Source organism: Typha angustifolia, chromosome 5 (genome assembly GCF_048772165.1).
Source record: "Typha angustifolia cultivar Huaian chromosome 5, ASM4877216v1, whole genome shotgun sequence".
NCBI lineage: Eukaryota > Viridiplantae > Streptophyta > Magnoliopsida > Poales > Typhaceae > Typha > Typha angustifolia.
The window spans coordinates 1,155,876-1,176,329 of record NC_133243.1 but is presented as its reverse complement, the minus strand read 5'-3'; the positions used below and the strand labels follow the sequence as shown (position 1 = coordinate 1,176,329).

The 20,454-nt window shown below is 33.2% G+C and overlaps 2 protein-coding genes and 1 long non-coding RNA gene across 6 annotated transcripts; 1 reads left to right on the top strand and 2 right to left on the bottom strand.

Moving 5' to 3' along the window:
• The first annotated feature begins 1,263 nt into the window (after positions 1 to 1,263).
• On the top strand, positions 1,264 to 11,392 carry LOC140760194 (uncharacterized). Of its 4 annotated transcripts, XM_073097043.1 has the most exons (5): positions 1,270 to 1,484; positions 1,695 to 1,817; positions 9,059 to 9,284; positions 10,815 to 10,956; positions 11,102 to 11,392. In XM_073097043.1, the coding sequence occupies exons 1-4, from the start codon at positions 1,390 to 1,392 to the stop codon at positions 10,926 to 10,928; spliced, it is 558 nt and encodes a 185-aa protein (XP_072953144.1). In that variant the 5' UTR covers positions 1,270 to 1,389; the 3' UTR covers positions 10,929 to 10,956; positions 11,102 to 11,392. The 4 variants fall into 4 exon arrangements, with proteins under 4 accessions (XP_072953145.1, XP_072953146.1, XP_072953144.1 ...); XM_073097044.1 differs by having other exon boundaries at positions 1,264 to 1,484; positions 9,059 to 9,324; positions 10,815 to 11,392; XM_073097045.1 differs by having other exon boundaries at positions 1,268 to 1,562; positions 10,815 to 11,392.
• An 899-nt stretch (positions 11,393 to 12,291) lies between these two features.
• Positions 12,292 to 15,915, bottom strand: LOC140759887 (uncharacterized). The gene is made up of 5 exons (XM_073096569.1): positions 15,611 to 15,915; positions 15,278 to 15,400; positions 14,558 to 14,660; positions 14,039 to 14,368; positions 12,292 to 12,626 (listed from the first exon to the last, which is right to left on the bottom strand). The coding sequence occupies exons 1-4, from the start codon at positions 15,898 to 15,900 to the stop codon at positions 14,048 to 14,050; spliced, it is 837 nt and encodes a 278-aa protein (XP_072952670.1). The 5' UTR covers positions 15,901 to 15,915; the 3' UTR covers positions 12,292 to 12,626; positions 14,039 to 14,047.
• A 2,346-nt stretch (positions 15,916 to 18,261) lies between these two features.
• LOC140760402 (uncharacterized) lies at positions 18,262 to 19,147 on the bottom strand. The gene is made up of 2 exons (XR_012104365.1): positions 19,051 to 19,147; positions 18,262 to 18,862 (listed from the first exon to the last, which is right to left on the bottom strand). It is a non-coding gene; the product is annotated as an uncharacterized lncRNA (long non-coding RNA).
• Positions 19,148 to 20,454: the final 1,307 nt, after the last annotated feature.

Below are 20,454 nucleotides of genomic sequence, written 5' to 3'. Positions count from 1 at the left end.
TTATCTTTTCAATAACAATGAGAAGCCTAATAGTAAATAAGTCTTCTTAAGGTAAATCTATATCTCTAGTATTTATCTAAATTAAGAATAACATATTTTAATACCAATTGAGGTTTCGGGAGAGATATAAAAACCTAAACCGACTAAGAGAAAGAGATATAAAAAGTCAAACTAGAAAAGTTAAAAAAATTATACTAAATCTAAATTAGTTTAGAAAATTGAATCATATTAGGTTTTAAAAAAATCAAACAAGAACCAAACTCTAAAAATTGAAATCAAGTAAGAGATGAAAATCTGAATACTACCCTAACCCCATCCAGCTGAGGTCCTAAAAACTAAAGCTTTAATCTTCTTGCTTTGACTTGATTTATTCATACAATCTGATATTTCATAAACTATGTGATCAGACCATATATCCGAATCTAACTCGTACAGCTCAAATAAAAGTTGGCATTCCAAGAGCAACAGAAATTTAAAAATTAAATATTCTTTTCTAAATTCTTGTATGTTAAGATGACATGAGCTAAATCAACCCAAAATTTTAAATAAATATTTTTTTTTTGTAAATGTCGAGAAACTAAAACCCTACGGCAAGGGAGGGGCAATTTGCAATAAAAAGTCATTCGGATTTCTAATTGGCAGAAATAGGCCCCAATTTATCAAATTACAATTTTGGGCCTTTTTAACTAATTCAGCCCAAAAAAATTCCTAAAAGACTACGGTGTCCTAAAAATGTCACGCATCACCTATGTAATTCATATGCATCAACTATACAAAATATACACTCTTTTTTTTAAAAATACATATCGAAATTAAAAAAAATATCACGCATCACCTATGTAATTTATACGCATCGCCTATACAAAAGGTACGCTCTAATTTTAAGAAAAAACATCACGCATCACCTATGTAATATATACTCATCGTCTATGCAAAATATATGCTATAATTTTCAACGATGTGCACATCGAGATTTCAAAAAAAAAATACTACAATCACCTATGTAATTTATACGCATCGTTTATATAAAAAGTACGCTCTAACATTAACAATGTGCGCATTGAGATTAAAAGGGTAAAGTAGTCTAAATCAGTAAAAAAAAAACCTAAGTTTGCTATTTGATAAATGGGGAGGCCTATTTCGCTAAAAGGTTTTTACTGCAAATTACCCCGCAAGGAAGAGATTTTCTTCTTTTTTTTTTTCCTTTTTTGCAACTTTTCCTTTATTCTATTCCTTTCGGATTGGATAACGGATTTCTAAACCAGACCCGCGCCGCAAGCCCCCCCTCTCTTCCTGCGAGCTGCAGCCGCTCCATCTCCTCCTCGTTCGCTCGCCTCTTCCTACTAGAGAGAGAGAGAGAGAGAGAGAGAGAGAGAGAGAGAGAGAGAGATGTCGTACATGCGAGGATATCTGCTGACGAAGACGAGGAAGCTGGTGAAAGGCCTCGCAAAACCAACCCCAGTTTGGCTCAAAGCCATGGAAGAGTAATCCTTCTCTCCTTCTCGTTTCCTAAGCATCACAATCGATTTCCTTTAATTGGTCTCAATCAAAATGGAGTCTTGGTTAGTTACGCCCTCCCCTCGAGAATGATTCTAGATTAAGTTGATTTATCCCTCGGTTGTAAGTTGTAAGTAGATTGTGGAGCGAAAGGTGCTTCCTTTATTTAGTTGTTCTTAGTTTGAATCATAAACCAGGGCGCCCCCTGTGACGTTTCCTCTCACGGATGGGAAGATCAAGAAGATTGAAATGCCAGAGGATGTCTATGTCAAGAGATTCTACAAGAAGCATCCGGATTCTCTCTACCACGATGCGGTCAAGTAAATCCTATTCCATGTTGTGTTCCCCACCCTTGTTTTGGTAATTCAAATTATTTTTGTAGTTGATCATCTTGAAATTTTGACTGGGCAGCTCGATTGGTGAGTAGAACTTTTGTTTGATAATTGCGATGAAATGTGGAGCATTTTCAATGGAGAATGCATTGTTTTCTGGTTGTAAAAGCTATATGTTTTAGTTCTTTCTGGATCATTAAGCTTTGTGTGTGTGGACCAATCATTCACTTTTTTTCCGCTCTGAACTCAGTCCAATCACTTGAGTTCTAAATGCATCTCATGACTCGTATTATAAGTTGTAGTCGTGTAGTCGACCTTCAGTGCCTCATTAGCCTTTCTAATGTAGAGGCATTTTTTTACTTCATTCATTTTTGTAGCTTATGCACCAGAGAAAGGAGTTACTTAAGCCGATTAACTAATTAAAAAATTCATTGTTTTGATGGTTGGTTCAAATTTTTTTCTAGAAATGCAACTTTGCTGATGCTAACCTTTCTCCTTTCACTTGTTTTTCATGTATTATTATTCTTTTGATCTTCTCATAATCATTGCAACAACTTTTTTCACCGTAAATCGCCCCTTGCTGGTCATGCCCATATCCTATTGAGATGGGAGTTGAAATTGTCATTATATTTTCTCAACTAAACTACGCATCAATATCTCTTTTTACTTCATAAATATGGATTGTGCAAATAAATCAAGTCAGAAAAGAAGAAAATAAGACTAAAGGTTAAGGTTTTAGGACCTCGGCTGGACGGGGTTGGAGTAGTATTCAAATTTTCATCTCCTTTTAATTTTAATTTTTAGAGTTCGATTCTTATTCGGTTTTTCTAAACCTAATAGGATTCGGTTTTCTAAACCAATTTAGATTTGGTACTAAATTGTTTCACCTTTTCTAGTTTAGCTTGATTTTGACTTTTATATCTCTTTCTCTTAGCTTAGCTGGGTTTCTATATCTCTCCCGAAACCTCAAATTATAGAGATATAAATTTACCTAAAGAAGACTTATTTATTATTACGCTTCTTATTTTTATTGTTAAGCTAAGATGAAAGCTTTTCAATATTTCAACAAAAATAACATCTAAGGAATGTTTGTTTTGCAAGTATTTTAGGAAATAACATATATGGACTTGATTTTAGAAAATAATATTTCACAATCATTGTTTCATATACTTCAGATTGTCCCGCATATAATTTTATTGTTCATAAAATTAGCTTTCATTACAATTAGGGGTGAAAACGGGTCGGATTAACTCCGACCTGACCCGCTATCTGATCCAACTCGGATCGGATTCGGATAAAAAATTTCTATCCGATTCGGATTCGGATTCAGATTCGGATACGGATAGAATTTTTGAAAAAAAATCGGATACGGATTCGGATACGGGTCGGATATATTTTTCGGATTCGGATACGGATACGGATATCGAATATCCGTTTACCCGTATTTTTTTAAAATGATTTACAGTTTTTAGTTTGCTTATTTAAATAGTAAATATTAATATTATTACTAATAATATGTTATATATTATTTATAGAGATTAATTTCTCTAATTTTATATATTTGACATACAAAAAAATTATTTGTCGTAAAACTCTTAATAATTTGGTATTAATTATATTTAAATAAAATATTATAATTATTTTAAATTCAATCAATATTCGTTTAAGATCCGATCCTTTATCCGAAAATTATCCTTATCCGTTTAGTTAGGATATGGTTTTAAATTTTGCTATCCGTCTAATATCCGTATCCGAACTAAAAATACGGATCCGGATATGGGTCGAGTATTATCCGATCCATATCCGATCCGTTTTCACCCCTAATTACAATATATCAGTATGCGCGCTTAATTACTATAGTATTCTTCATTAGCTGTCTCACCATGATAATTATATTTGAGGTTGTTGTAGCTTCACTTGGATTATCTTCTTTTCTTGATCACTTACAATCCTTCTTTTTCTTTCAACTGTAATGTCTTGATTTTTGCACTTAGTTCATATAATCTATAAAGAAAATAACCGAATATACTCTATTAGATAAAGATCTCATCAATAGCAGGCAATATTGATAAGTAAACTAATTATTCTATTAGTTTATCTTTGACATCAAAGTTTTATTTGATAAGATAGGAGTAAAACTGTAACACAAATGTTATATAGATATAGTATTCAGGTAATATTAATTAATTGATAGAATTATTAAATTTAACCAAAGAAAGAAATAAAAGAATAAATTTAGAACGATTTGCAAAACTAAAACAGATAGCTTAATTTCTGCTCATTTGATCATTTTCATAAAAGTGCATACAAATTTCATCTATGATTGCCTTTTTTAATTGTAAACCGTATACATGTATGTATGATTTATCCCAAACTTTAAGTTAGATGAGGATATGATCATAAAATCAAACTTGATAATGTCAAACTTAGTATGTAGCAGATTGTATTATGAAAAATTGAATAGATAGAACAATTTAGAACTAATTTTGTTATCGACGATGAAGGAGAAGAGAGGAGGCTGACGATGAAGGAAATCGATCATTGTGAGGTCCTAGTAGGACATACTTGATCTTCTCATCACCCGAGAGAATGAGATTGTAACATGGAGAAGAAATTATGGCTTTTGAGAATGAGCTTCTTGTTAATGCCGAATAAAGAGAACTAGAAATATAATTATACTTTGTAAAGATTATAAAATTTAATTGTATTTAATGTAAGAAGATATTATCAAATTTAGTGCATAGATAATTTTGATATTTTTAGAAAAGATTGCGTAAAGCTGTGAATGAAAACTACAATAAGCAGTGGTACAAAAATTTAAAAATATTTTAATTTTCTAATTAGCAGAAATAGGCCTGTATTTTCAAATTGCAATTTCGGATCCTTTTTACTAATTTAACACTAACAAACTTTAAAAAAATTGTTGTCTCCTAAACAAAACGTCATATATTTCCTATGTAATTTATATATATCGCTTATGTAAAATATAAGCTCTAATTTTAACAATATGTATATCGAGACTATAAAAAAGGTCACACATTACTTATATAGTTTATAAGCCCGTCTATGTAAAACGTACGGCTAAATAAAATATAAACTGCAATTTTCAACAATGTACGCATCAATTTTTTTTTAAAAAAAGAAGGCGACGTATTATATATATAATTTTAGGGGTGGCAAAACTTGACTCGACCCGATAACCTGACACAATAACTCGACTGTTAATCGGGTTTGGGTTTAAATTAATCGGATTCGGATCATAAACGGGTCAACCCGTCTAACCCAATTATTAATCGGATCGTGTTCGGGTTTATTTCTTTGACCCGCTTGACTCGTTTAACCCGTTTAAGTAAATGGGTCGACCGGCGAACCCACCACACACATATATTCTAAATTTCTAATTTTACTCGGATACGCAAAGACTGCCAAATTCCCAACTCCCAACTTCATTTCCTCAATCCCCACACCAGCCTGCCGTCGCCCCCTTCCCATCTACACCCGAGCTCCTTGTGTCGCGCCGCCGGACACCCGATCCCGTCGCGCCGCGCCGCCGGACACCCGAGCCCGTCGCGCCGCGTCGCCGGACACCCGAGCCCGTCGCGCCGCGCCGCCGGACACCCGAGTCCCTCGCGCCGCCGAACACCCGAGCTCCTCGTGTCGCGCCGCCGGACACCCGAGCCCCTCGCACCGCCGAACACCCGAGCCCCTCGCACCGCCGAACACCCGAGCCCCTCGCTACCAAAGAAATTTCAGAAGCTACAGTTTTGTAAAGTAAGAAACTTTTTATTACCTTCTCTATTGCTACCAAAGAATGCAGTCAGTACTCATGGAGTCATCGTGGACCATTTCCTATTGATATGTTCATATGAATCTAACCCAGATCTGTCTTTATACATTGAGGACTTGACGTTCTAATACATTTTATTCATGATATTTTTAGATTTTTTTTTAATTTTTAGAAATAATACATGGTCTTGACCAGAAAAATAGCATTAGGATTTAAAATTTTATAAATATCGCTTAAATATTACTTATATTAAAAGTGCGCTTTAATTTTTAACATTATGCACATCGAGATTAAACGGTTGAATTGAGTGAGAGAAAATATAATTGAGTCCTACGTAAAAAATGTCTGGATTTACAATTCAATAATAGAAAAGCCTATTTCTACCTATTAAAAAATTAAAATTCTTTTTACTGTAAATCGCCCTTTGCGGTCATGCCAATTTACTATTGTCATTATATTTTCTTTTCATCTAAACTGCGCATCAATATCTATTTTTATTTCATAAAGATGGAGAAAGAGATGGAAACTTTCAACATATACAAAGTAGGATGTTCCTTGTAAACTTAAAATAAGTTGAATTTTTACAAGACATACTGAATGTCTTTGCATCTCCATTGGTCTTTAAGTCATAATGGCAGCAAGCGGAGCAATGCATACGGAGTTATATCATAACTCTAATAGAAGGGCCAGAAAAAGTTTCTATTTATCTCCCAGGCTCCCCTACAGAAAGAGCGTTCATATCATTTTTTTCACCAACCAGCGCCACCTCTTACGTTGGCAACTTCTAATCTCCCTCTGCCGCTGATCCCCATAGTCTCGTAGGGCAGGCCTATTTCTTCCATTTCGTCTCTTTATCTTAACCATTTCTACTTTCCATACGGTTTTTACCATAGTTGCAGGCCAATCATAGCCTTCAACCATCTATCGCATCCGCATCCGCAAACCACCACCACCATCATCTATTGTCGAGCCACCTCCATCAACTACTCGGCCTCTACTCCATCATCACCTCCATCGTATATCTATGAATCCATACCTCCACTCGCGGATCCCAACTCCCGTACAGAACCGCTACGAATCGGATCAAGCTAGTTCAAAACACATTCTCAAGATATTAAAGTCATTTTGCGTCTATTGTTACTTTACCTTATTTATATGATAACTATCTTTACAAAATTAATGTAATGATATTTTTGAGACATTAAAAGCAGTATATTAGGGTATGTGTGATAATATGAAATTTTTAGCAAAATTTTCAAACTATTTTTATTAGATATACATTGAATATTGAGCGGATCTGTTTTATTTTAGGATCCACGAGAAATTCTAATTTACTTATTGAAATCTAGAGCATAATCATTAACTATAAGAATATAGATTGACTATATAAAAGTATAAACAATTCTTTTATATCACTATTATCTTTATAATATTTTTAAATTATATGATACATATATTATTCTTCAAACTATATTCATGTTCGCATATATTATCCGGATATCAAGATGGGTAAGAAATTCTCGACCCATATCGGACAAAATTTAGTTAGGATCAGGTAATGCCTTCATCCCTAATAGGGCCTAAAGTCGCCTAGTGTGTTGTAGAATAATAAAAAATTAGAATTGAATAAAATGAGGACATATTCTGGAATAAAAAATTATTCCATTTTCAATATGGTGTTTGGTAATGATGCGCTATGGAATAAAAATATGAAGTAAAATAGTATTTGATTGTGATAATTGGAACAAAGGATAATAATGATTAAGTTGATCTTGTTGCCTTTATATTAGTTAAATGTAAATAGACATTTGTCATTTCACTTTTATTTTAAAATATTATATTATCTTCTCATAGTTATCTTTATAATTTTGCCCTAAAATAATTTGACTTAATTGATGATATTTGACACAACATAAATACTACAAATAGCATCACAAATGGAAACCCCATATTAATTTTTTTTCACTATAAACATATTCTAATATATTATTAAATATATTCTAGCCATATTATACCGTGTTTTAATATATTACTAAGAGAGCAAAAGGGTGTTTAGATTTTAGAATAAGTGGTTGAGTTATTCTAAAATTTTAATTCCAACCAAAATAGGGGCAATTTTTAGCAAAAAGCCATTCAGGTTTCTAATCGGCAGAAATAAGCTCCACGTTTATCAAATTACGCTTTTGAGCTTTTTTTTTTACTGATTTAGTCCTGACAAATCTCAAAAAACTATTATGTCCTAAAAATGTCATACATCATCTATGTAATTTATACTCATCGACTATACAAAATGTATGCTTTAATTTTAAAAAAAATGCATATTGAGATTAAAAAAAAGCCATGTATCACTTATGTAACTTATATACATCGTTTTTACAAAAGGTACCCTCTAGTTAAAAAAAAAAGCCACGTATCACCTATGGAATATATACGTATCGCTTATACAAAATGTACGTTGCAATTTTCAACGTCGTGCGCATTAAGATTTCAAAAAAATATCATGCATCATCGATATAATTTATACGCATCGTTTATGCAAAATATACGCTCTAATCTTTAATAATATGCGTATCGAGATTAAAATGATAAATTAGTAAAAAAGGCCTAAATTTGCAATTCAATAAGTTTTCGTTGGGGGGGCTATTTCTTTGGATTAGAAAGCTAATAGTGTTTTGCTGCAAATTCACTCAAAATATGAAATAAAGATATTCAAAGTAAATAATTTATTCTAATCTTTTGTTCCTTTCTAAGGGAAGCGTTAGATTTGGCTCTTTACCGGGTCGGATCGGATCCGAACCTATGGTTAGGTTGGCATTTTCTCTTCCCTTGGGTCCTCTCCCTACGGTCGCTCTCCCGACGCATCTCCTCCCCTGCCTGACGGCGAGTAGTTTTTCGGCAATATCGATCTCCGGCGAGATTAGGTCTCTCTCTCTCTCTCTCTCTCTCTCTCACTTTCTCCTCCTCGCTGCTGCAGCAGCCGAGAGAGGGATGGGAGATTTTTTTTTTTCCTATCATTTTTTTTTTCTGAATTTTTAGAATTTTTCTTGCAATCACTGGAATACTCATTGCTTATTTGTTTCTTTACTTCGGTTTATGGTGATTGAGGAACTATCCTTCCAGTGCAAAGAAGTTCCTTAGGCTTCAAGTATACTGCTATAATTATTAATTTCACGTACATTAATGCTCGTAACTTCAGTTGTTTTCTTTTGCTCTTTTACGTAATAAAAGTGAGTTCACTTTTTCAAACTTAATCGCAGTGAATGTTACGACCCAGTCAGGGTTAACTTTTATGATCGTAGAGTGATAGAGAAACTGAAGCTTGCCCGGAAGGGGTTATTGAATTTGCCAAAATTTTTCAAATTTCTTAAAATTTTTCAAAGTTCACCGTTAGAAGCTATACATGGTGTGGTATACTAAGATAAGGAATTTTGTTTTTGAGCAGAAAAGAAATGGGATCTGAGACCATGCGAATCGCGAATGTTTATCGCCAACTTCTAAAAGCTGTGGATAAACATTTAGGTGGAGATGGAGGCAAAAGGCATTTCCGAGATTATATAGTTGAAGAGTTTCACAAGAATGCTATGCTATCAGATCAAACTGCAGCTCACAACAAATTGAAGCTCGCTCGTGATTACACTTTCCTGCTTAATAGTGTGCATCATCATAAGGTTTTTGTTTTTGGGTTCCTTCAGCTTGGCATAATTTGAGGTGTATATGTTTAACATTTAGCTCATATTATTAATTGGTAAAAAAGTAGATATAAACATCTTATTTATCTTTCCTTGATAGTTTGTTAGGTTACACAATCTCGTGATACAAAGGTCACAATATTTTCTTGTTACTCTGTTTAATTACTTTAGCCTACATTTATCTTAATGATCCACACATGACCAATATTTTTTGCATACTAGTTTGTTTTGGAGCTTGTTACATAGGGAACTTCATTTCTCTCATATTGTCAGCTCCTTGTTGGTTTGCTGTCCACATATGCATTACCTTATCTTGTATTTCTTCTTCTTTGATCGAATTGAAACATGAATCTCACTAGAGTGTCCTTTTAACTGCATCTCATACATTTTCTTTTGATTGGATATACTTGCAATCTGTTCTTAACCGTAGCTATGTTCTCCAATAAGCCACTAGTGGGTGAAACTGTATGTTCTTTCTCATGAATAATAGTTTGGGCTCTTATCTCTTTGAAGATAATAGTCACCATGAGAGCATGAGCAAAGTGGCTGGCAAATAAAATGTTAGGCCAATGTATCCTACATGACGCGGAATTGTTTAATGTTGATTGAGAACTTTTTTTGATTGTTGATTATCTTCTCCAAGCAGGTACAGATCTTATATGTCATTTGGATATCACCATCTATTAGATGGTGCATTCTCAACATTGAAGCAGAGTAATTGAGATCCCCATTCCTTTAGTGTAATTGTGAATATGTAAGGAGCTATCTCCCTTCCTTCACCCCATTGGAATCAAAGTTATCTTAAGGCCAAAGCTAAAGATAGAGTCATTAATTATATAATGGCTCTTATGGGATACTTTCCATTTCTCCTATAATTACCAGACAAATATTAGTACCTTTGAATTTGTACCCTTTCTAGAAGTTTCTAAGAGGACGTGGTATGAATTTAGTTGCACATATATCTTTTACTAAGCTCCATTACCTTCATTCTTATGCATATGGAGCTGCTCATACTGCCGCATGGACCACTTACTGGATCGGTGATGGCATCTACTACAAGCTATATATGTGATCTTACAATTTTCTGCAGTAAACCATGTTATTCTTTTCTGAACATTCCTTCAAATTGAAGTGTTGTTATATTTGATTTTTTGAATGTTCAGTACCAAATTGTCTGTATACTTGTCTGACACATGTAAATAGAATTAGTATCTGATAGACAGATTTTTCTGCCTGATGTATGGGCTCAATTTGATTCACCACAGTTTAATTTGATACTAGCCTGTTAATTTAGAACAGTACAGATCTTTGCATGGATTTGTACTATCAATTTTACTTTTTTTTTTTTTTTTTCTTTTTAATCTGATCGACAGTCCACATGCATGCGACATACTGAGTTTTGGATGGATCAATTTGCTGCTAATAATATTATGTAGATTTTACTGTACATTACTTTTGCATGTATTCCAAGAAAGCTAACTTTCATGAGCAAATGATTTTGTTCTTCAGGATTTGCTTTTTTCATACAATATAGCGGTGGATAGATCTGAGGAAATGAAGAAGATACTGAACAAATCTGCTGCCAGTGTGGGCCTTAAGCTTCCTGATGTTTACCAACCTTGATAATTGGCTATATCCCTTTACAACCAAGGTAGCGGAAATTTTAACATGTTTTCGCAAGCTCAAGACAGGACTGTACATGTCCTACAATCTTTATCTTAACTAGGAGTGTGCACTGTATTTGGCTTCTTTCTTTCTCTGTCTAATAAACTATTTGCTTACAAATGTCTGTCAAGAAACTCTGCTCAGATGGATCTTATATGTTTGACATCTTACGCGCTTGCTTCTGGTATTCACCACCACCTTCAGTTGCATATGAAAGGATTTATAGATGCCAGACAGGCAGGCAGGCAGGCAGGCAGGATCTTGTAGTTTGATATCGCATAGAGATTTGTAACATTGGAGGATGCTATGATATTTTGACCAATTGGTCGTTATATCCATTATATGGAATATGCTTGATCTGGATGTTTGAGTGACTTTGGGCATTCAACTCAATAATAATGTTTTTTAATTTTTGTTTCATATTTTTGAAGGGGTGATTTGCACAAAAAACACAGTGCATTTTCTTTTGAGTTATGCATGTTTTTCCTGACACTCAAACTTTGTAATAAAACTATGAGATAGAAAATTAAGTGTTTAATAACTGTGTGAATTACGTAATAAAGTTATAAAATTTGTAAAAATACACTTGGTAGATTTTCTAATAAAAATTAAGTGCTCAATAACTGTGAATTTCTTAATAAAACTATCAAGTGTGCAAAAAGAATAATATAAACCTGAAACAGAGTAACTACCCTCAGCATGAGCATGTAGGTGGGATGTCGTCTGTGAGTGGAATGTTGTAAAGCTCTAGCAGGACATCCTTCCATCTAGAAGGGTTCCAAGTTGAGCAATTTCCACCACCACATAACAACAACAAGTGAAAGATTAAACCAGTCATGCACTCCCTAACCACCACCTAAGTTGCTCTTTAACGGGAGGGGAGGCCGAAGTACATAATTTAAAATTGGCCCATCAAAAAGCCAGTGTAGTGTAGGCATAAACAGAGTTACACCTTGACGAGAGCTTTGACTAGCTTTATATGACTATTTTCTTCTTTTTTATCTTTTGCTTTGTTTTGCCTATATAAAAACTTATAATTTTTTTTTATTGATTAATAAGTATTTAAGAGTTTTTACATATTGAGTGTTTGTTGGTAAATTCTGACACCACCGCGGTTAGTAGATTTTATTAGGTTTGGTTAATTTTTTTCTATTTGTTTTTGTCAAATCTATAATCGAGAAGTTGTCCTGCATCATAAGCTAAAAAACATATTGGGCCAAAAAAAGGAGCTACAACATCTGGAGACAAGGCTAACATGCAGGATTTGTCCATACTGTGGCATAACTTGCAGCCATTATTTATAAAAACCACAACAGAAAAATATTCCAAAATCGAAATGTTCATTGAGAAATCAGCAAGGATGTATCACAAGCTTCTAATAGAGATTTGAATTTTAAAAAGAAAGTATGAAATATGATTATAAAATGAACATCGCCATCTAAATACCATCACAGAAATAGGAGCAAAATCTGCAAATGAAAGATCAAATAACGAGTTGCTTCTGCAAACTAGTCTTGAGAGATCCAGCGAGCAATGAGCACCCTGGTTACTAGTCATGTTTATTTATCGGCATTCTTTGAAAGGTCTGCCTGCTGCTAGCCCTATCGGCCAACTGCTGGTGGGTGATGTTCCTGGCTTAGTAGAGCTTCTGAAGACCTGCAATCAGCAGAGATTTATAGGATTAAAGCAAGACGATGGAGGTATCCACTTAAGAAGCGAAATAATATAAGAAAGAAAAAAAAGGACTCAAAATGACACATGCAATATGCGTATTTCATAATCCTAAATCCAACATAAAATATAATGACCGAAGGTTCACTTTCTTTTCTTCTCCATTCTTTTTCCCTTTTCCAAGTTGGTACAAGTTCACCATTTATTTGGACGAGAGGGTCGGATGCTATGGGATTAGTGAAAAATGTCTAAGAGTAAAAACTAAATGGAAAGGTTAGTGGTCAAAAGAAGGCATTTTGAATCATAATAATTGTTAATCATATGTTATATAGAATGTTACATACTTACATCATATGGATTTAGAATAAAGGGTCAATGCACCTAAATTCTTACTATTCCTGTCCATTGCTTGTGCTTCCTATAGGACTTCTGTTAAATGCTTGGACATTGCTGGAGTGAGAACATACCATTAAGCTAAAGTATGATACCAAGTTTGCAGCAGAAAACCTTAAAAAGGTATATTTCTCCAAGAGTCTATTCAAGAACTGTGATCATATCAAATCTTCTGAACAACTACAAGTTTTGGTGAATCACGCTGAAGAAATGTGCACATGTGGAAACAATTTGACCGAATTTTTTTTGGTCCCTCTTTACAACAGATTGCCAATGCAAGAACCTCTATCAGTTTGATGCATGATTCCGGCCTTGCCCAAGATGTTTTAGCAATCATTTGACACAGGCACAAAAACCTTTCTTATTGTCTCAAAATATGTGATTATTTGGATATTCTGATATCTGAATGACATCAAGATTGCCAAAAGGCCATGGTATCATCCATCACGCTCGCCAGGAAATAGAAATAAGTTTCTTGTGCATTGTCATCATAATACATGCAGTATAGTCATGATGCAACTCATACATAACAGGTAGAAATATTTGACCAAAACATCTATGCATTTCTCCTCACATCAGTCTCCCTCTCATTCCTAATAGAGGATCAAGCAGATTAAAGTACATGCATTATATTTCAATACTTCAAAGCTTAAATATGCTACTAATAAACAAGAAAATTTACTGAAAGTAAGGAACTACAAGTGGAAACGAATATTCCACAAAATTGAGAATGAGAAATCCAAGATAAAGAAAAAGTAATTTCCGCTTGACTTTGAGGAAAGTAAGTATCACAGAGCTACATATGCCACTGGAAAGTTATCTTTAAATTCTGATACCAAATGATGCAAAACATTCTCTATTTATTGCACACAGACAGGAAAAAAAAACACTAAAACCATTTGAAAAATATTTCATTGCTGTGTTCCATCATTCATTTTGACAGCTAAGCAACTTGTAAGCAAGCAAATCACAAAGAAAGAGCATGATAAGTTTGATTTAGGTACCGAGGGATTTCACCAACGTTGACGACCACCCCAACCACCAGACTGATTGCCACGGCTCCCGCCGCCGCCGCCACCACCACCACCACCACCTCCTCCTCGTCTTTGTTGCTCTTGCATCTCGACAGCTTTTTCTTCTTTCATCTTTTCCACAATCTCAAGTACTTTGGGATTAAAGAAACGATCTCTAACATACTTCTTCTCCTCCGCTTGTATTTCTTTAATGGCGCTTGGGTATGGGTTTGGAGGTGGCTTCTTCCCTTGAAGGCGTGCAATTTGTTTCAACTCTGTGTACGCCTTCCTCTTTTTCTTCTTCTCAGCTTGATACTCCATCTAAAATGGAAAATGTTAAATGTATAAAGGAGTAGATCTTCTGCAAATGTTCAAATTTAAATGATAAAAGCATAATCCAAGTAGGAGATTCATGCATTAATAAGAAATAGAGAAAAAGCACAGAATATCTATCATCCATTCTTATAATGATTTATTTTTTGTTGAAAACTTCTAATGGCAAGTATTTACATCAGCTACAGCCAGAGCTTCATCTTCCCTGACTCCCTGCCCTTTTAGCTCCAATACACGCCATGCAAAAACTCGTGAAGGAGGTGGATCAAATCCACTTATCCTGTTGAAGATGGAGACAAAACTTAGAATGTTCACTCAGAGAAGAAATATGTTGTTGCAACGATTATAAGAAGATCAAAAGAATAATAATACATGAAAAAAAAGTGAAAGGAGAAAGGTTAGCATCAGCAAAGTTGCATTTCTAGAAAAAAATTTGAACCAACCATCAAAACAATGAATTTTTTAATTAGTTAATCGGCTTAAGTAACTCCTTTCTCTGGTGCATAAGCTACAAAAATGAATGAAGTAAAAAAATGCCTCTACATTAGAAAGGCTAATGAGGCACTGAAGGTCGACTACACGACTACAACTTATAATACGAGTCATGAGATGCATTTAGAACTCAAGTGATTGGACTGAGTTCAGAGCGGAAAAATAGTGAATGATTGGTCCACACACACAAAGCTTAATGATCCAGAAAGAACTAAAACATATAGCTTTTACAACCAGAAAACAGTGCATTCTCCATTGAAAATGCTCCACATTTCATCGCAATTATCAAACAAAAGTTCTACTCACCAATCGAGCTGCCCAATCAAAATGTCAAGATGATCAACTACAAAAATAATTTGAATTACCAAAACAAGGGTGGGGAACACAACATGGAATAGGATTTACTTGACCGCATCGTGGTAGAGAGAATCCGGATGCTTCTTGTAGAATCTCTTGACATAGACATCCTCTGGCATTTCAATCTTCTTCATCTTCCCATCCGTGAGAGGAAACGTCACAGGGGGCGCCCTGGTTTATGATTCAAACTAAGAACAACTAAATAAAGGAAGCACCTTTCGCTCCACAATCTACTTACAACTTACAACGGAGGGATAAATCAACTTAATCTAGAATCATTCTCGAGGGGAGGGCGTAACTAACCAAGACTCCATTTTGATTGAGACCAATTAAAGGAAATCGATTGTGATGCTTAGGAAACGAGAAGGAGAGAAGGATTACTCTTCCATGGCTTTGAGCCAAACTGGGGTTGGTTTCGCGAGGCCTTTCACCAGCTTCCTCGTCTTCGTCAGCAGATCTCCTCGCATGTACGACATCTCTCTCTCTCTATAGTAGGAAGAGGCGAGCGAACGAGGAGGAAATGGAGCGGCCGCAGCTCGCAGGAAGAGAGGGGGGCTTGCGGTGCGGGTCTGGTTTAGAAATCCATTATCCAATCCGAAAGGAATAGAATAAAGGAAAAGTTGCAAAAAAGAAAACCTCTTCCTTGCGGGGTAATTTGCAGTAAAAACCATTTAGCGAAATAGGCCTCCCCATTTATCAAATAGCAAACTTAGGGTTTTTTTTTTTTTTTACTGATATAGACTAATTTATCCTTTTAATCTCAATGCGCAAATTGTTAATATTAGAGCGCACTTTTTATATAAACGATGCGTATAAATCACATAGGTGATTGTAGTATTTTTTTTTTTTGAAATCTCGATGCGCACATCGTCGAAAATTGTAGCATATATTTTGCATATGTGATGCGTATATATTACATAAGTGATGCGTGACGTTTTTAAAAAAAATTAGAGCGTACCTTTTGTATAGGCGATGCGTATAAATTACATTGGTGATGCGTGCCATTTTTTTTTTATTTCGATATGTATTTTTAAAAAAGAGTATACATTTTGTATAGTTGATGCGTATGAATTACATAGGTGATACGTGACACTTTTAGGACACGGTAGTCTTTATGGAATTTTTTTGGGCTGAATTAGTTAAAAAGGCCCAAAATTGTAATTTGATAAATTGGGGCCTATTTCTGCCAATTAGAAAACTGAATGACTTTTTATTGCAAATTGCCCCTCCCTTGCGGTAGGGTTTTAGTTTCTCGATATTTACAAAAAAAAATATTTATTTAAAATTTTGGGTTGATTTAGCTCATGTCATCTTAACATATAAGAATTTAGAAAGGAATATTTAATTTTTAAATTTCTATTGCTCTTGGAATGCCAACTTTTATTTGAGTTGTACGAGTTAGATTCAGATGTATGGTCTGATCACATAGTTTATGAAATATCAGATTGTGCGAATAAATCAAGTCAAAAAAAGAAGATTAAAGCTTTAGTTTTTAGGATCTCAGTCGGATGGGGTTAGGGTAGTATTCAGATTTTCATCTCTTACTTGATTTCGATTTTTAGAGTTTGATTCTTGTTTGATTTTTTTAAACCTAATAGGATCGGTTTAGGTTTTTATATTTCTCCTGAAACCTCAATTGGTATTAAAATATGTTATTCTTAATTTAGACAAATACTAGAGATATAGATTTACCTTAAGAAGACTTTTTTACTATTAGGCTTCTCATTGTTATTGAAAAGATAAGATGAGAGCTTTTCTTAAACCTATTGATGAATGAGTTTGACTTTCATTTGTTTATGACTATTCTCCTTGAGAAATTTAGAGAAACCGTTGTTGTGACAAATTAAATTATATTTCTATTAGATAACATAGATCTCTTCTTTATCTACATTTACTAAGAATTCAATCACTAGTGGATCGGAAGATTATCTTTGAATGAACAATTCAATTTTTATAAAAATTAAGTTCTTCCTTCAAATTTAGAAAATATGGAGTAAGAATTTTAAATAATTAGATGTATCCTTTTTAAGAAAAATAACTAATATCTAAATTCTAAACAATAAATTTAATGTAAAAGAAAGAAGAACTTATTTAACATTAAGAACATATAAGAGATTTAGGATAAAAGAAATATGTTTTCAACAAGCTGTAATTTATTTAGCATCTTAGAAAACGTCACGCATCACCTATGCAAAATATAAGCTCTAAAATTTAACAATATGCATATTGAGATTTAAAAAAAAGAACTCACACATCACTTATATAATTTATAGGCTCACCTATACAAAATGTATGCTCTAATTTAAAAAAAAAAAAAAACGTAACACATCACTTATGTAATATATACGCACCACCTATATAAAATATAAGCTGCAATTTCTAATGATGTGCGCATCAAAATTAAAAAAAGAAGACCACGCATTATATATATATATATATATATATATATATATATAATTTATACATACTATTTGTACAAAAGGTATGCTTTAATTTTTAACAATGTACGCATTAAGATTAAACGATTGAATTATATAAAAGATAATTAAGTCTAAGTTAGTAAAAATATCTGAACTTACAATTCGATAATAGAAAAGCCTATTTCAGTCGATTTAAAAATTGAAACTTTTTTCACTGTAAATCGCCCCTTGCTGGTCATGCCCATATCCTATTGAGATGGGAGTTGAAATTGCCATTATATTTTCTCAACTAAACTATGCATCAATATCTCTTTTTAGTTATAGAAAATATCAAACGGTTGAATTTAGTTATAGAAAATATAATTAAGTCTAAGTAAAAAATATCTGAATTTACAATTCGGTAATAAAAAAACTTATTTCTGCCTATTAAAAAACTGAATATTTTTTTTCACTGTAAATTGCCCCCTTGATGGTCATGGCAATTTCCTGTTGTCATTACATTTTCTTTTCATGCCAATTTAACAATATGCATCAACATCTATTTTTATTTCATAAAGACAGAAAGAGATGGAAACTTTTAACGTATACAAAAGTAGGATGTTCCTTGTAAACTTAAAATAAGTTGAATTTTTACAACTTAACTCACAAAAGAGTGGATTTGCATTCAGAGAGGTAAAAATTACTTGAAAATAAGTTGAATTTTTACAACTTCACTCACAACAGAGTGGATTTGCATTCACAGAGGTAAAGACACTGTGCAAAAATTCCAACAAAAAGATATCAGGGTAAGCAACTTCACTACTAGATATGGTGATGGTGAACAATACCAGAAGTAATAATCATATTCATTTCCTTGGGCTTTTATCTCTATAAATCTATCTACAGTTTGGACTGTATACAACCACCAACTTTCTGAAAGCATTAAAATGTTGTGAGAATAAATGAAACTTTCCTGGGGACATGGAACCCTGAACCTATTGGAAAGAACTTCTATGAATTGATGATTTCTTTTCTTTTTCTTAAAATAATCTTCAGCCTCCTTGCTTTGCTTGTGTTTGTACAGAATAACTACATGAACAGCATCCTCAAATAACAAACTGGATAGCAGGTCACATATGACTCATCGGTGGATGAAGCACCGCATAGTTGCCATATATTTTGCGTGGATTGATGACACTGAGAGACTTTCTCTTTCTCTGTCATTAATCATCACCTGTTGAAATTGTTGTCAATGAGAGTACACATTCAAGAAAAAAAGAACACCTGAATCACTTTTGCTGACGAAAATTATAATATGGAATGATAACAATCAAACTGAATTGATCTAAAAAATAAGGCCATTTTGGTAGCTTACAAAATTGTTCTCATATATATAGACATAAAATATATTGTTCCACTTACTAGCTGCAGGATCGACATGAACGAAGAAACTGACAGCAACTATAAGGTAGGATAGAATAAGCATTAGTCCCTTCAAATAATTTGCAGTGCCATCTTGGAAGAATAGTAAAACACAAAGGCAAACTCAGAAATATTCAACTTTTCTTTCAAGAGACAACTCGTAGTCTGCTTATAATAACTTCAAATATTAAGCTTGATCCAGAAATTACATATATAAAGCAAGGTCCTCAAGGCAAAGTTATTCTAGTGGGGCCTGACATCAAGATTAAACTGCTGCTAATCTTATTCCACTTAAATCGACTGAAATAGGCTTTTCTATTATCGAATTTTAAATTCAAATATTTTTACTAACTTAGACTTAATTATATTTTATATAATTTAATCGTTTAATCTTAATGTGTACATTGTTAAAAATTAAACCGTACCTTTTGTATAAATAGTATGTATAAATTACATATATAATGCGTGGTCTTCTTTTTTTAATTTTGATGCGCACATCGTTGGAAATTGCAGCTTATATTTTGTATAGGTAGTGCGTATATATTACATAAATGATGTGTTGCGTTTTTTTTTTTTTTAAATTAGAGCATACATTTTGCATAGGCGAGCCTATAAATTATATAAGTGATGTGTGATTTTTTTTTTAAATCTCAATATACATAATGTTAAATTTTAGAGCTTATATTTTGCATAGGTGATGTATATAAATTACATAGGTGATACGTGACGTTGTCTAAGATGCTAAATAAATTACAGCTTGTTGAAAACATATTTCTTTTATTCTAAATCTCTTATATGTTCTTAATGCTAAATAAGTTCTTCTTTCTTTTACATTAAATTTATTGTTAAGAATTTAGATATTAGTTATTTTTCTTAAAAAGGATACATCTAATTATTTAAAATTCTTACTCCATATTTTCTAAAAATGAAAGAAGAACTTAATTTTTATGAAAATTGAATTGTTCATTCAAAGATAATCTTCCGATCCACTAGTGATTGAATTCTTAGTAAATGTAGATAAAGAAGAGATTTATGTTATCTAATAGAAATATAATTTAATTTGTCACAACAGTTTCTCTAAATTTCTCAAGGAGAATAGTCATAAACAATTGAAAGTCAAACTCATTCATCAATAGGTTTAAGAAAAGCTCTCATCTTTATCTTTTCAATAACAATGAGAAGCCTAATAGTAAATAAGTCTTCTTAAGGTAAATCTATATCTCTAGTATTTATCTAAATTAAGAATAACATATTTTAATACCAATTGAGGTTTCGGGAGAGATATAAAAACCTAAACCGACTAAGAGAAAGAGATATAAAAAGTCAAACTAGAAAAGTTAAAAAAATTATACTAAATCTAAATTAGTTTAGAAAATTGAATCATATTAGGTTTTAAAAAAATCA